The sequence below is a fragment of the Giraffa tippelskirchi genome, chromosome 5 (genome assembly GCF_054371585.1).
Source record: "Giraffa tippelskirchi isolate mGirTip1 chromosome 5, T2T-mGirTip1v1.2.pri, whole genome shotgun sequence".
In the NCBI taxonomy this organism is placed as follows: domain Eukaryota; kingdom Metazoa; phylum Chordata; class Mammalia; order Artiodactyla; family Giraffidae; genus Giraffa; species Giraffa tippelskirchi.
In genome coordinates this window covers 10,076,260-10,092,479 of record NC_137279.1, presented here as the reverse complement: position 1 = coordinate 10,092,479, position 16,220 = coordinate 10,076,260, and the positions used below count along the sequence as shown (strand labels likewise).

Sequence of the window (16,220 nt, the reverse complement as noted above, 5' to 3'; positions counted from 1 at the left end):
TTGCGACCCCATGGACTGCAGCAGGCCAGGCTTCCCTGTCCATCACCAACTCCCAGAGCTTGCTCAAACTCATGTCCATCGAGTCAGTGATGCCATCCAACCATCTCATCCTCTGTCGTCCCCTTCTCCTCCCGCCTTCAATCCTTCCCAGCATCAGGGTCTTTTCCAATGTATCCAAGTAACAGTCCTAATGCCAGTTAGGCAAACCAATTTTGTCCTTCACAAAGAAACATGATTAAACCAAAAAACAGAAGCACTTTGGCAGATCAGAAGGAACGAAGAAGCGAGCCTGAACACTGGCTCTACCAGTAGCTGTAAACAGCTTTCTTGCCAGTTCTGTGATAAACCTAAGAAAAGCAATCTTAAGATGAGCTCTCTTGCCTATCTTAAAAAAAAGAAGAATGCTGCAGCTTGGCTTAGATAAGGCCTATAATAAACAACAAATCATACTGTCATTAGGTCCTCTAAATTCTTCCCAGTGCTAACTTCTTTTATCTACATCTTACCAAGTTATTACCTAGTTTCCTTAAGGAACTTTCCTGGTAGCTCAGCTGGTAAAGAATCTGCCTGAAGTGAAGAAGACCCCGGTTCCATCCCTGGGTTGGAAAGATATCCCTAGAGAAGGAAATGGCAACCCACTCCAGTATTCTTCCCTGGAAAATCCTAGGGGCAGAGGAGCCTTTCGGGCTACAGTCATGGGTCACAAGAGTTGGACACGACTTAGTGACTAGTTTCCTTAATAGTCAAAGTCAAAAGCACTCTTATCCAATTATCATAATAATGATTTGAAATCAATCTCTTAACTCGAATACACAAAAGAATTGTCTTCATAAGATTAAGAGATAGCTACTGGAAAACAAAACTACAAAATTTATTCAATCTAACCGTTATAGTTCCTACCAAAAACAATCACAAAATAACTCCTTTTGGAAACAAACAGAAATCATGATATCATGCTTTATATCACAAATTTAAACATAAATTTTAAAAAGCTACTTTTATGAGCAATTTATAATAATCAGGTCTTCTGACGGCCACTTCACTATCAGTATGCAGCTGCTAATTCACGGCAGAAGCAGAGGTAAGAGGATAAAATATTAAGAAAAGTAACATATTAAAAAAAAACTGTCATGACACAAATAATCAAACTCAATGAAAAACAGAGATATGCCCACACATTTTATTTCGCAAAGATATGACTTTCCAAATGTAGAAGAGAAAAAAAATAAGGTATACAGAAATGTATATATACTGAACATTTCCCATTGTGGTGATTAGGCAAACCAAATGGAACATCCATCAGTGTAATGCATGCAATCCTGACTTTCAGACATTTGACTTTCATAAAATCCACATTCATATAAACATACTGACATCTTTAAACTGCATTTCACACACACACACACACACACACACACACACACACACACACACTCTGGCAAGAAGAACAGGGGCCTCAAAGTGCCCAGCTCACACAGGCAAGCATCCCCTTACCAAACTCAACCCCCCTCCCCCTCCATCACCTGCATCTCAGCTTCTCTCCCTCTTTTCCCTGCAGAGCTGCAGGTGTCACTGGTTGGCAAGGATACCTGGGTTGGTTAATCACTTGCCAGCCAGGTAGTCAGGACCCAAGAGACAGCACCTGCACAAACTATAATTGGATATTTTACAATATTTTCTTTAGTACTCTGAAGAGAGAACTCCCATTAAGATAGATAAGTCAGTGGGGAAAATTTTAGACATTCAACTTTCTAGTAATTGCTTATGAAAGTAATATGTTGAAAGTAAGAAATATTTTCTACATTATTAAAATCCCAAAATCTATAGGGGAATAAAGACACTAACAGCAAGTTACCTTTGTATACTCAATAAACACTTGCTAAAGTTACTTTTCTCACTTCAAATTCTCCCAATGATTATAGCACTACTCTAAGGTAAACTATTTTCCAATCAAAGTTCAAGGAAAATAAAAATCCATCGTATTAGTTAACATAGGGACTTCCTTGGCAGTGCAGTGGTTAAGACTTTGCCTTCCAATGCAGGGGATGCGAGTGTGATCCCTGGTCCTGGGAGCTAAGATACCACATGCTTCACAGACAAAATACCAAAACATAAAACAGAAGCAAAAATGGAACAAACTCAATAAAGACTAAAAATTTGTCCACATCCAAAAAAATATCTTAAAAAAAATTATAGTGGCAAGTTACCTTGGTATACTCAATAAATGTTTTGCTAAAGTTGCTTTTCTCACTTCAAATTCTACCAATTATTATAATACTATTGCTGATTTTTAGTTGTGAAGTTGTATCCGACTCTTTTGCCACCCCATGGACTGTAGTCCGCCAGGCTCCTCCATTATCTTCTACAGGGGATCTTCCCAACCCAGGGATAGAACCTGGGTTCGATCTCCTGCATTGGCAGGTGGATTCTTTACCACTGAGACACCAGGGAAGCAACTATTTTCCAGTCAAAATTCAAAGAAAGTAAAAATTCTTAATGTTAATGTACTGATTTCTTGGCGGTCTAGTGGCTAGGACTCCGCATTTTGAATGCAGGGGGCGCAGGTTCAATCCCTGGTCGGGGAACTAATATCTGCAAACCCTGGGGTGAGGCCCAAAAAAGGTTAATGGAAAAATCTTTAATATTAAAATGTTAATATCTGAGCAGATAAGTTGTCAATAAACAAGATGAAAACAGGAATGGTTTACATTTTTTAAAACCTGGTGTCAACAAAGAGATTTTATTAGATACAGCACTAAAAGCCCATTTTTCCTCCATAAAGAAAAATATGATAACCTAGACTTCACCAAAATTAAAAATTTTTACTTTGTGAAAGACACTGTTAAGCAAATGAAAAGATATGCTACATACTGGGAGGAAATACTTGCAAACTACTTATCTGACAAAAAAAACTTACATTCAAAAAGAACTATCAGAAGTCAACAGCAAGAAAACAAACCCGCTGAAAAAAATAGGCAAAAGATGATCTCAACAGGTTAAATACTCTATGATTCTCTTTATAAAATGCCCTCAAAAGGACAAAAGTATAGAGGCAGAGAGCAGAACAGTAGCTAGGCACTAAGCGGTGGGAGGAGAGTGTGAAACAGGGAAAGCAAAGGGAGTTTCTAAGGCTGATGGGAACTGTTCTGCTTCCTGATTATGACAGAGGATATGTGAATCCATTCATGTGTAAAGATTCATAAAACTACACAACAAAATAACAAATATACTGTATGTTCATTTAAAAGATAACAGAAAGGAAAACACTGCCTCTTTCCAGCCTTCACTCAAGTCCCGACTGATATCCAGGCTCTGTGTTAGGCACCAAAAATACGTTAAAAAGACAGTTTGCCCTCAGAGCAAGCAAACAAGTACAACAAGGTAAAGGCTTTAAAGGAGGGATATATTAGGTTGGCGAAAAAGTAACTGCAGTTTCCGACAGTGAATCTTAAATCATTATAATTAGGCTCAAACACTTCTCTGTTAATCAAAATAGGAACCATTATAATCAACACATTTCTGCCAATGAGAAATAAGTTCATGCCCTTAGCATAAAAACCTGTGCTTCGAGATTCGATGAACTCTTAGAAAGCATTTTCTGCCTTCTACTGGTTGTGAAAGCGTTTTCCCTGTGAAAAGTTGTTAAGCTGTTTCAGTGGTAGTCACTCGGCGAGAGGTAAGGTGAATATGGAGGATGAGGCAAACCTTCGTAGCCAAAATCATTCAACTTTTGAAGTGTTGGTTGTGTGACATGCAGTTGGTCATTGTCGTGGAGAAGAATTGGGCTCATCCTGTTGACTAATGGCGGCTGCAAGCGCTGCAGTTTTTGGTACATCTCATCGATTTACTTCTCAGATATAATGGTTTGGCCGGGATTCAGAAAGCTGTAGTGGATCAGAGCGGCAGCAGACCATTAATCAGTGACTATGACCCTTTTTCTGGTGCAAGTTTGGCTTTGGGAAGTGCTTTGGAGCTTCTCCTCGGTCCAACCACTGAGCTGGTCATCGCTGGCTGTCATAGAAAATCCACTTTTCGTTGCACGTCACAATCTGATTGAGAAATGGTTCACTGTTGTCACAGAATAAGCAAAGACAACACTTCAAAATGACTATTTTTTTAAATTTTTGGTCAGCTCATGAGGTACCCACTTATTGAGTTTTTCACCTTTGCAATTTGCTTAAAATGCAAACAACCATAGAATGGTCAGCGTTGAGTTCTTCAGCAACTTCTCGTGTAGTCGTAAGAGGATGAGCTTCGATGACTGCCGTCAGTTGGTCATTGTCAACTTCTGATGGCTGGGCACTATGCTACTCATCTTCAAAGCTCTCATCTCCTTTGCAAAATTTCTTGAATCACCACTGCACTGTATGTTCATTAGCAGTTCCTGGGCCAAATGCGTTCTTGATGTGAATTGTCTCTGCTGCTTTACTACCCATTTTGAACTCAAATGAGAAAATCATTAGAATGTGCTTTTTGTCTAACATCATTTCCCTAGTCTAAAATAAATGTAAAATAAACAGATAGCTCAGACAGTAAAGAATCTGCCTGCAATGCAGAAGACCCAGGTTTGATCCCTGGGTCAGAAAGATCCCCTGGAGGAAGGAATGGCAATCAACTCCAGTAATCTTGTCTGGAAAATCTCATGGACAGAGAAGCCTGGTGGTCTATAGACCATGGGGTCACAAAGAGCTGAACATGACTGAGCAACTAACTTCACTTTCACTAAGTCATTAACAAGAAAACATAAAGCAAGAAAAGGGCATTAAAATGATGTATAACATAACCACATTTATTTAAGAATGTATTCCAATATCAAACAGCCAAGTTCAACCATGCAAACCGTATTTTCTTTTGCACCAACCTAATACAATACACTAAAACTCCAATACTTTGGCCACCTCATGCGAAGAGTTGACTCACTGGAAAAGACCCCGATGCTGGGAAGGACTGGGGGCAGGAGGAGAAGGGGACGACAGAGGATGAGATTATTGGATGGCATCACTGACTTGATGGACATGGGTTTGGGCAAACTCCGGGAGTTGGTGATGGACAGGGAGGCCAGGCGTGCTGCGATTCATGGGGTCACAAAGAGTAGGGCACGACTGAGCAACTGAACTGAACTGAACACAATACACAGAGTTCTCCATTTAAGAAAGGCTTCCTGTAGAACACAGGGCAGGAGAGGTCACTTGAGACGAGCAGCAGCGACTGCCAAGACAAAATGGAAGCGCATTCCAGACTGAGAAAACCACATCTAACAGAGAGGCAAGGAAGCATGCTTCCCAGGGGGTGCAGTGGCAAACAATTCGCCAGCCAATGCAGGAGACACAGGAGACGCAGATGAGTGTTCAATCCCTGGGTGGGGAAGATCTAGAGGAGGAAATGGCAACCCATTCCAATATTCTTGCCTAGCAAATACCATGGACAGAGGAGCTGGTTGACTACAGTCCATGGGATTGCAGAGTCAGACACGACAGAGCGCGCACACGAAAAACTCAGTGCACCAGCATACTTAGGAAACTACAGATAATTATCTTTCCAAGCACAAGCAGCCCATACAACAATGTGGTCAGGAATTGAAAGCAGGTTCCCTCCAAGCAATACACATAGTGCTTGAATTTGAAGCTTTGGAAGAGGCAATTTTCAGATTCAAGTCAAGCTGAGTACTTCTATTCATTTCCTGTTCCCCTTTGTTCACAACATCCTAACCACTGTAGTATATTTGCATCTATCACTTTTGTAAACTACAGTATACCCACAGCCTCTAATAAAGTGTGTTTATCAGCACAGCACTGGGATTAAAAGCACTGTGACTGGTAGACACCAGGGTTCAAATCTAAACTCTACCATTTGTTTGTTGTGTGACCCTAGGCAAGTTATTTAACATTTAGGTGCTTCAATTTCCTCACGTGAGAATGTGAGAATAATAATTGCACCTACTCATTGCACTGCTATGAAAAATGCGCTAATTTATATAAAGTGCTTAGAATAGAGCTTGACTCACACTAAGCATCACAGAAGTGTGTGCTATTAATACTCAACAAATGTTAGCTGTGTAAAATAGACTTATGTATTCTGATAGTTTGAAAACAAACCCAAATTACGTGCAAGACCTGCACACTAAAAACTGGAAAATATTGCTCAAATTAAAGAGCTAAATAAATGGAAGATCTGTGTTCATGGATTAGCAGATTCAATATTATTTAAAGACATCAATTCTAAAACTGATCTACATTCTCAATGTGCATGCATGCATGCTCAGTCGCTACATTTATGTCCAACTCTTTGGAACCTTATGAACTGTAGCCCTCCAGGCTCCTTTGTCCATGGGATTCTCCAGGCAAGAATACTGGAGTGGGTTACTAAGCCTTCCTCCAGGGGATCTTCCAGACCCAGGGATCAAACCTGCATATCCTTTGGCTCTTGCACTGCAAATGAATTCTTTACAACTGAGCCACCAGCCACCAGGAAAGCCCCACATTCTCAATGTAATTCCAATCAAAATCTGAGTAGGCATGTTTGCAGTTTAACAAGCTGATTCCAAAGTTTTTCTACAAATGCAAACAATCTAGAATAGCCAAAACAATTTTGAGAAAGAAAGAGAACTAAGATTATCAGATTTCAGCTTAGTATAAAGGTATATGGTTGTGTGCTATCAAGAGAAATAAAAGCCCACATTCACTGAGACTTCTATATACATATTAATAGTAGCTGTATTAATAATAGTCAAAAACTGGAAACAACCCAAATGTCCATCAACCCAAATGTGGATGGATTAACTGTAGCATAACCATACAAGGGAATGTGCGCGCGTGCTCAGTAGCTTCAGTCATGTCCGACTCTTTGCGACCCTACAGACTATAGCCCACCAGGCTCCTCTGTCCATGGGATGCTCCAGGCAAGAATACTGGAATGAGTTGTCATGCCTTCCTCTAAAGGATCTTCCCGACCCAGGGGTCAAATCCACGTCTCCCGCTCTCCTGCACTGCAGGTGAATTCTTTACCGCTGAGCCACCAGGGAAGCCCACAAGGGAATACTGGTCAGCAATAAAGGAGAATAAAAATACACAATATAGATGAATCTCAAATAATCATGCTGAGTTAAAGAAGCCAGATCCCTCCTCCACAAAAAAGCACAGTACAACAACAGAAAGCTGACCAGCGGTTGCCTAGGGACAGGGGGTGGGGAGAGGGGACTGAATGCAAAGGAGCATGAGGGAACTCCTGCAGTGATGACTGTGGTGGTGGTGGTTACACAATTACAGACACGTGTCAAAACTCAAACTGTACACTTAAAATTGGTGAATCTTACTGTATATAAATTATGCCTCAATAGAAACAAAGTCATAAGGCAGCACTGTATTTTAAAAATAGAAACATAAGATTTTCTTTTCATATTCATGAAAGAATACAGGCAAGAATTACTATTTACTTAATATTGTTAAGAAATCTATATTAGCTCATACAAATTTTGTAAACTTAGCATGATGAAACAATCAAAAACACTATGTGAATGGTTCTTTTACATCTGCGTCTCCTTTAACTAAACAATCAATGGAAATCTACAAAAGAACTTTCTAATGCTGAACAGAAGTACTTATTCAAGGTGAAAATTAATAAGCAACACAGGATTTAACTAGGAAATCCATTAGCAAGCTTGTAACTGGCCATAAGGTTATCTACGCCTGCCAGCTTCCAGAGAACTGAGGGGAAAAAAAAAAAGTATAAAGGAGATTTAAGAACATGAAACAGCTCTTATGCTACCCGAAACTTAGCAATGGTAATTCCCATGATTCTAATTCTATTCTTACATAAAGAACCTTGCAAGAATCAAGAATATAGAGATTGTTCCTTAAAGATATAAGTCAGTCAGTAATAGGCAACATAAACAGGACACTTTTATCTCACAAAGTTCTCTCAGGGGAGCACTACTTACCTGATTAATTCTCCTGAGGTAAGATGTTTTTCTCTTTAAGTCTCAAAAAATAACAAATATTTTAACTTATATTTTATATTATTAAGCAGTTATTTTTTAAGTATATCTCTTTTTTTTTTTTTAAAGAAATTCCAAAGTAGTCTCTTTATTTCTGGAAGGTATACTCTTTATTAATCCTCAATCTTTAAAATTAGAAAACAAAATCTGTACCATAAGCAATAAATGAGGACAAAAATATTTACAAGGAGAAAAAAAAGACAGTGTAAGCAATTTCCAGTTAAATAACCACAGTGATAACTAATATGCATATTACACAGATCTGGTTAGAACAGGCAATGTGCTACTTTATCTTCTAATTGATGTTGTCATATGTTAGTTTACAGCTTTAAAAAAGATATTTAAGATCTCAATTAGATTAACCATTCCTTTTGTAAAGTAAGACTACAAGTAATAATCATATTCAGTTTCTTTCAAGTTCTGCACCCACTCACACATTCCTTCTACCTGCAACGCCCTTCCCACTTATCCTACCCATCTGGACTCCTCCCATCTCTCACCACCTATCTTAATCGGTACATGTTCCCTGATCCCTTGAGCCAGAAACTCTGTGTTCTGAAACACCTTCTACCTTGCCCTATACTTCAAGTACAATAAACTAGAAGTATCCTTGAAAAGAAGGTCCACACTTGATTCTGCCTTGTAACCCTCAGAGCTCATACTACCTGAAACTAAACATTTAGTAAATGTGCTACCTAAAACACAGAGGAAAACAATAATTTTTAGGCACTCTGTGCCCCACAATGCCTTGGGAGATATAAAAGGAAACAAATGCCAATGATAGTGACCTGCTCTAAATCTGAGAGACACAGACAAGCACACAGGTTAATACAATATATTATAACTGTGATAAGTATTATAATAGGAGACGAACAGGGTGCTCTGAGGGGAAACATTAGAGTTAGGGCATTAAGTATGTTGAAAATTGTTCTAATTTCACAAACTATGTTAGGAAACCAAGTCTAGGTTTCTGAAGGGCCAAAAGAAGCTTTCAAGGGGGCTATATAGTAAGAGTACCCTTAATCTTGAAATTTTTTCTTAAGCTGAAACTAACACTCCACCTATATAACAACTTTACTTGCAAACAAAGAGTAACAATTTTCTCTGTATTCTTGGTACAACCCTCTGCAATAACCAGGCCTGGTCTTACTACATTTACACAAATTTGCCCATCCTATCCTCTTACACTTGTCTGAATTGTGCACCAATTCCAAAAAGCACATGCCATTCCCATGTCCTAAACTCTGTAGATCTAAATCTATTTAACCTTTAAGGTTCTTTTCAAGGCGCACTTCCTGATCTATCATCCAAGAGTACTACATCCCCCAAACATATACTGTAATATTACTACGATCTGTACCTCTCTTTTTTAACAATTAATGATGAAATTAATTCTTAAACATTTTTTTTACAACTTGGAGTTAAACAGAATTGACCTCATACACCAGATGTGTGAAGCTGGGCCAGCTACAACACTTTCTTGAACCATAGCTTTCTCTTCATTAAAATTAGGATTTAACTGGGTGATGTGTACATATGCCTAATACACACATACATTCATACTACATATAATACATTACATACATATATGTAATTTTAATACTAATTTGTATTTAATATTCATATTTAATTTTATTACTTTTATTTCAAGGAGGAAGATGCAAACTCTAAAACTCAATGTAAGAGCAATAAAACATGAACAAAGTCGGTACTAAAAACTGTATCAATTAGTCGATGTAAAGGAGCCTCACAACTTTCAAATGTGCTCTCAAGACAACTCACACAAGACACCCTCAGCAGAATTTCTCATGTTTCCTACGGAAAACCACGAAAAATTCAGAGGCGGAAAGACACAACCAGTTACAGAGGTCCTAGGATGGTGGCCCTACCACTGACATACTTCCCAAGGGTGTATCTGCCTCTGTGCAACCCAGAAGGAAGGGAAGAAATACCCTCTATTACATAAGTCAAATAGTACATCAATTTAACATTTTTTTTTTAACCTGCATTATCCCTAGGAGACAAACAAAACCACTTCTGCAAATTTCAGCCTCGGAAGAGAAAGTCCAAGTGGGATGGGGCTGAGTCATCTATTAAAAATCATCAACGTCTGCCCCACCCTGGAATGGGGACACTATTGAGACCATTTCCAGCGCGGTCCGGGACATCCCACGCTCTGCCCCTACCGCATCCTTTTTGAAGTCCCCACCTCGGGCGCCGGTCCCGGCCCTAGGTGCAACCCGGCATCCGACATCCCCACACCAGGGTCTCTCGTCCCTGGTCAGACTCCGACCCCCGCCCGGCAACTGCACTCACCCGGGCGGTGACCTTATACACCGTGTAGCCCCTCGGGTGTCGCTGGGGCTCGGTGACAGTGTAGAATCGGGCCAGATCGGCACCCCGCTCGCGGGGAGAGGTCATCCTCCCTCCGCCTCTGCCGCCGCCGCCTGCTGGGGATCATCAGTGCAACCCGGCGCCGCCGCGGTCCGGGTTCTCTGAAGCAGCGGCCAGGCGGCGAGGGGGCGGTGGCTCCTCCACGGCGCCTCCGCCGGGGGCTCTGCTTCCGGGGTCGCGAGAAAGCTTCCGGGTCAGACCCGGGCTCCAATCCTGGGAGAGGGGAGACTCCACCTAGACTCGGACCCCCATCTCCGGGCTGAACCTGGCAAGTGAGCGAGGATCAAGCAGTGGCACCGCCGGCGAAGAGATGGAGGGATACTCCAGCCTATTATCTTCTTTCCTTCCCTATTGACGGCCCATTGGTTTAAATACCCACAACCCCTAAACCCTTCTAAGACAAATCCGGTCCATCTGTGCACCAGTGTTTATACCACCACAAAGTGAAACTGAAGTCGCTCAGTCGTGTCCGACTCTTTGCGACCCCATAGACTGTAACCTACCAGGTTCCTCTGTCTATGGGATTTTTGAGGCAAGAGTACTGGAGTGGGGTGCCAGTTCCTTCTCCAGGGGATCTGCCCAACCCAGGGATTGAAACCAGGTCTCCCACGTTGCAGGCAGACGCTTTACCATCTGAGCCACCAGGGAAGCCACGAAGTGAAAGTCGCTCAGTGTCCGATTCTGCGACCCTCACGGACTGTACAGTCCATGGAATTCTCCATGCCAGAATACTGCAGTGGGTAGCCTTTTCCTTCAGAGGAGCTTCCCAACCCAGGGGTCGAACCCAGGTCTCCTGCATTGCAAGCAGATTCTTTACCAGCTGAGCCACAGCAAGCCCCCAAATTAAAAAAAAAAAAAAAGTTGCCTGTCATAAGAGTTTTATAAGGATTAAGCTTCAACCCTCTGCAGTGCGCTCACTGACAGTACACTCTAGGGGAATTCAAACTAAGGGAAATTAACATGCATTCCCTGCTTTGAGTATACTAACCCTTGGATAGTTAAGTTGCATATCTAAGGGAAATTTTCATAGATTTCGTGGTCGGGGCGCGGGTTGGAAAAGAATTTCCAGACATGAGACAGAATGAGAGGGAAAGTAAAGTTTATTAGAGTGGGAGATGCTATGAGAACAGCGGGCCAGCTCAAGGGAGGACTGACGTTGAATGGGGATCCTTAGTCCATTTTTATACCCAGGGTACAGGAGTGGGATAGAGGTGTTGCAGGTCATTTGCTGATTGGATGAGGCACGTATCCTGGGTGGGGAGAGAATAGGGCAAATACCTTCTCCCTACGAGATAGGAGAGGGGGACAGGTTATACTGTTCCATTAATAGTTACAACATGGGGGAGGGAAGGACGATACAGGTCTGGTTTCTTTGTTCCTGCATTCCAAGACCCTCCTTGGTTTTATCTGCTCTTTCGTCCTTGGATCACCACAATAGATTCTTTTATCTTCCATGAATGGAAAAGCATTAAAATCATTAACTGTGATGGCTTTTCTGTGACTAGTAGTAATGTTTCACTACTTCACGTTTTTCCCAGCAAAAAAAAAAGAATCCTATAAAACCTGTCTCCTGCCTTAGCTCTCCGGAGTAGTTTCTCAGCTATCTGAGACGCTATTTCTTGGGCTGTTGTTCTCATGAAGAAGGAATTCAAAGGGCCTGGACTCCATCTTAGGCCTGTTCGTGCTGATTATGCTTGGCCACCTCTCTAATGGACTCTGAACTCTGTGTTTAGTGCCTGTGGAAATGACAATAGAAGGATAAGACCCCCTCTGGACAGGTCATAAATTCTTATCTGTAACCTCAGGCTTATTGATTATTGACTGTTTGAACACATAACACATGAATGATGGAGTTATTGTGATTGTATTTACCTTTCCTTTGTTTATGTAAGTCACAAGGAAGTTGGGTGGTGGGTTCAGACACGTACACATGGGGTATAAAAGATTTTCACAAATGCTGGTCGGGGTCCTTGGCTAAGAGGATACTCTGCCTTGGGCCCGCTGGTGTAATAAACTGCACTTCACTATCAGCATCGTCCTTCTGAGTGAGCTTGTTTCCCGGAACGCGTGGCTATAACACTCAAAGCAGCCCCTGAATAAAACTGAAACTCATTGTTCTCATACGTGCATGTTTTTTAATTGACACAACCTGTATCAATTTTAAAATTCATCCATTCATTTTCTAAAGCTGGAACCTGTGTCTACTACAAAGATAAAGTTCCTGTTGAAATTCGTCACCACCCATAGCTTGATAATTCTCTACCTTCCTTCATCAAGATTTTCTCATTCCCCACAACATTCCTTCCAAACGGTTGCTGTTCTCCTCAGCCCTCTGTTCCTCTTCACCTTGCCTTTTTACCTGTCGGCCCCTCCTTCTTTACAGAGGGGGTTAAAGTTCTTAGTACCAATCCCTTCATCTTCACACATTTCTGTTTCAGTCTGAGACCTAGGCATATCCCTACCTCATTTTCCAGGACTAGTCACTTCCTGTGCCCTGATATCCACCCTCATTGGCAGACCTAAAGACCTTGTTCTATCAGTGGCATCCCAACTCTACTTTCGTACCTTTAGTCTCATCCTTGTCACTGGCTCTTCTTCTCAGCCTATGTATGCCTAAATCTATCATTTGTTTATTCAACCTGAACTTACCACCTATTATATGCCAGTCATCATGCTAACTAGGCATTGGAGTTACCAAGTCCCTGATCTCAAGAACCGTCTAGGAAGAAGAAGAAAAGAACATTTAAACTATATTGTTATTAAAATAAATACTATCGCAGGTGCATATATAGAGTGCTACAGCTGCTGCTGCCAAGTTGCTTCAGTCGTGTCCGACTCTCTGCGACCCCATAGACGGCAGCCCACCAGGCCCCGCCATCCCTGGGAGTCTCCAGGCAAGAATACTGGAGTGGATTGCCATTTCCTTCTCCAGTGCATGAAAGGGAAAAGTGTCAGGAGCCGCCATAGGCATTACTGACAAAATGGAGGCACGACCCCAACCCCCTCTCCTCATCCCGCAGGCACGGTCCAGGGATGAAGGAGTTAGGTCTTGTGATTCTGACTTGTCCTTTCCTTCCTCTGGTTGAGTTGGCTGGAAAGAATGTTATAATCCATAACGTTAACTATTGACATTTGTTCAAGGATCTTTACAAAGAATGCTCCAGGATGAACACATAGGCTGCAGCCTGAGATCATGGGAAACATTGTTATCTGAAACCTGCCTGTAAGGGGAATGTTTATGGCAAAAGAAGTTTGCTGAATTTAGGGGTTAGGAATAATTAAGAATAGTTAGAAGCTAAAGGTTTAAGGTATGTTGTAGTGTTGGCATATTTTACTATAGCTTATGGAAACTAGGTATTTTAGAGATACTAATAGCCAAAAGCCTTTTTAGGAGATGATGAGCTTAAGTTACTAGGGGATAGCAGGATTTAAAGAGATAAGAAATAAACTGAGGAATGTAATATACAGCCCAGAGACAAACTTGAGTTACAATGTTATCACAAGGACACTTAAGAAGAAACTCTGAAGGACAACAATGATTTATGGAGACAGTAAATATGGGTGAGGGGAAACTGAAGATGTCATACCTCTGACCTAATGCTTTTGTAAAAGTATAAAAGAAAACCTGATGCTTAAAATAAACATGCAGCCCAGTGCTTTGAGCGAGAGACTGCATCATTTTTGTTCGCCGACCGGTTCATCCCTTCAGGGCGTTTCCCTGGCTGCCGGAGCTGGACTCCGGCAAAAAAGTGAAAGTGAAGTCGTTCAGTCGTGTCTGACTCTTAGCGACCCCATGGACTATAGCCTACCAGGCTCCTCCATCCACGGGATTTTCCAGGCAAGAGTACTGGAGTGGGGTGCCATTGCCTTCTCCAGAGCACATGTAATTCTGTTTGGAAGATTAGCTAAGGTTTTCTGATACTGGGGAAACTATGGTGAATTTTGAAAGAGAGAAAGGAGTTAGCCAGGAAGAGAAGAGAGTAAAGGAAACCATTCATGTTCTCTTCTCTCCTGATTTTTTCTCCTGATACTGAACAGTATCAAGAGAAGGTAGTGGAAAGGGCATGAAAACCAAGGGCAATGAAAACCAAGTTCATGAGGAAGCTCTGTTCAAAGAGCTTAAAAAAAACACAACAAAAAATGTCCAAACTGCTTAATCAAAACTGGTTCAAGAAGAAAGAAGAAATCTTAATAGACCCATAATGAGTAAAAATATTGAATCAGTAATTTAAAAACTTGAACAAATAAAAAGCCCAGGATCAGATGGCTTCACTGGTGAATTCTACCAAATATTTAAAGAAAAATTAATGTGAATCTTTTTCAAAGTCTTCCCAAAACATAGGAAATGAGAAAACAATAACTCATTTTATGAAGCCAGTATTACCTGAATACCAAAGGCAGATGGAGCCTTCCCAAAAAAAGAAAATTGCAAATATCCCTTATGAATATATGTAAACATATTCAACTAGGGGGCTTCTCTGGGGATCCAGTGGTTAAGAATCTACTTATCAATGCAGGGGAAATGGGTTCAATTCCTGGTCTGGGAAGATCCCACATTCCATGGAGCAACTAAGCCCAAGTGCCACAACTACTGAGGCCTGAGTGCCCAGAGCCCATGCTCTGCAACAAGAGAAGCCACTGAAATGAGAAGCACTCACATTGCAATGAAGAGTACCCCTGGATCACTGCAACTGGAGAAAGCCTACTCACAGCAGCCAAGACCCACTGCAGCCAAAAATAAAAACAAACAACAAATCCTCAACTAAATATCAGCAAACAGAATCCCAGAGTATATTTAAAAAGTTAAATAACATGACCACATGGGATTTATCCCAAAAATACAAGGTTGGTTCAACATACGAAAATAAATCAGTATAATATACCATATTAATGAAATAAAGGGGGAAAACAGTGGATAATATCAATAAATATTAAAAAAAGCATTTGACAATATCAAACACCCTTTCATGCTAAACACAAAACAAAGAAAGAATAAAAGGGAATTTCCTCAACCTGATAAAGGGCACTGAGGAAAAACTCACAATTTACATCATACTTACGGTGAAAGACTAAAAGTTTTCTCCCTATGATTAGAAACAGGACAAAAATGTACACTCTTTCCACATCTATTCAGCATTGTATGGAAGTTCTAGCCAAGGCAACTAGACAAGAAAAAGAAAAAAAAAAGCATACAGAAGAGAAAGGCAGGAATAAAACTCTTCATTTGCGGGTGACATGATCTCATATATAGAAAATTCTAAACACACATACATGCTATAAAACTATTAGAACTAATAAACAATTTCCATTAAATGGTAGGAAATAAGATCAGAACACAAAAATCAATTTTATTTCCATACATTAGCAATGAACAGTCTGAAAGTAAAATTAAGAAAATAATTCCATTTACAATACCATCAAAAATAAAAAAATATATGGGAATAAATTTAGAAAAGAAATAAGACTTGTACACTGAAAACTCTAAAAACATTGTTGAGAGAAATTAAACCATACATAAATAAATAGAAAGTCATCCCCATTCATGGCTTAAAATATGGCTAAGATGGCAATACTCCCCAAATTTATCTACTGAGCCAATGAATCCCTATTAAAATTCCAACTTTTTTTTTTCCTTTTTTAGAAATGGTCAAGCTAATCCTAAAATTCATTTGGAAATGCAAGGGACTCTGAATGGCCAGAATAATCTTGAAAAAAAAAAAGATTCACTTTCTGATTTCAAATTTTACCACAAAGCTACAGTAATCAAGGCAGTGTGGTAGTGGTACAAAGATAAACATATAAATAAATGGCATGGATTGAGAGTTCAGAAATA

At 40.6% G+C, this 16,220-nt stretch overlaps 1 protein-coding gene across 18 annotated transcripts in view; it reads right to left on the bottom strand.

Moving 5' to 3' along the window:
- Positions 1 to 10,552, bottom strand: part of RPS6KC1 (ribosomal protein S6 kinase C1) — a 192,939-nt gene extending 182,387 nt beyond the window's left edge. For all 18 annotated transcript variants that reach the window (XM_081489843.1, XM_081489848.1, XM_081489846.1 and 15 more), the window contains exon 1: positions 10,310 to 10,552. Coding sequence is in view for 13 of the 18 variants with exons in the window: in XM_081489830.1 (XP_081345956.1) it covers positions 10,310 to 10,414 (105 nt within the window). In the remaining 5 variants the exon portion in view is untranslated. The remainder of the gene's footprint in view (positions 1 to 10,309) is intronic.
- Between the last annotated feature and the right edge of the window lie 5,668 nt (positions 10,553 to 16,220).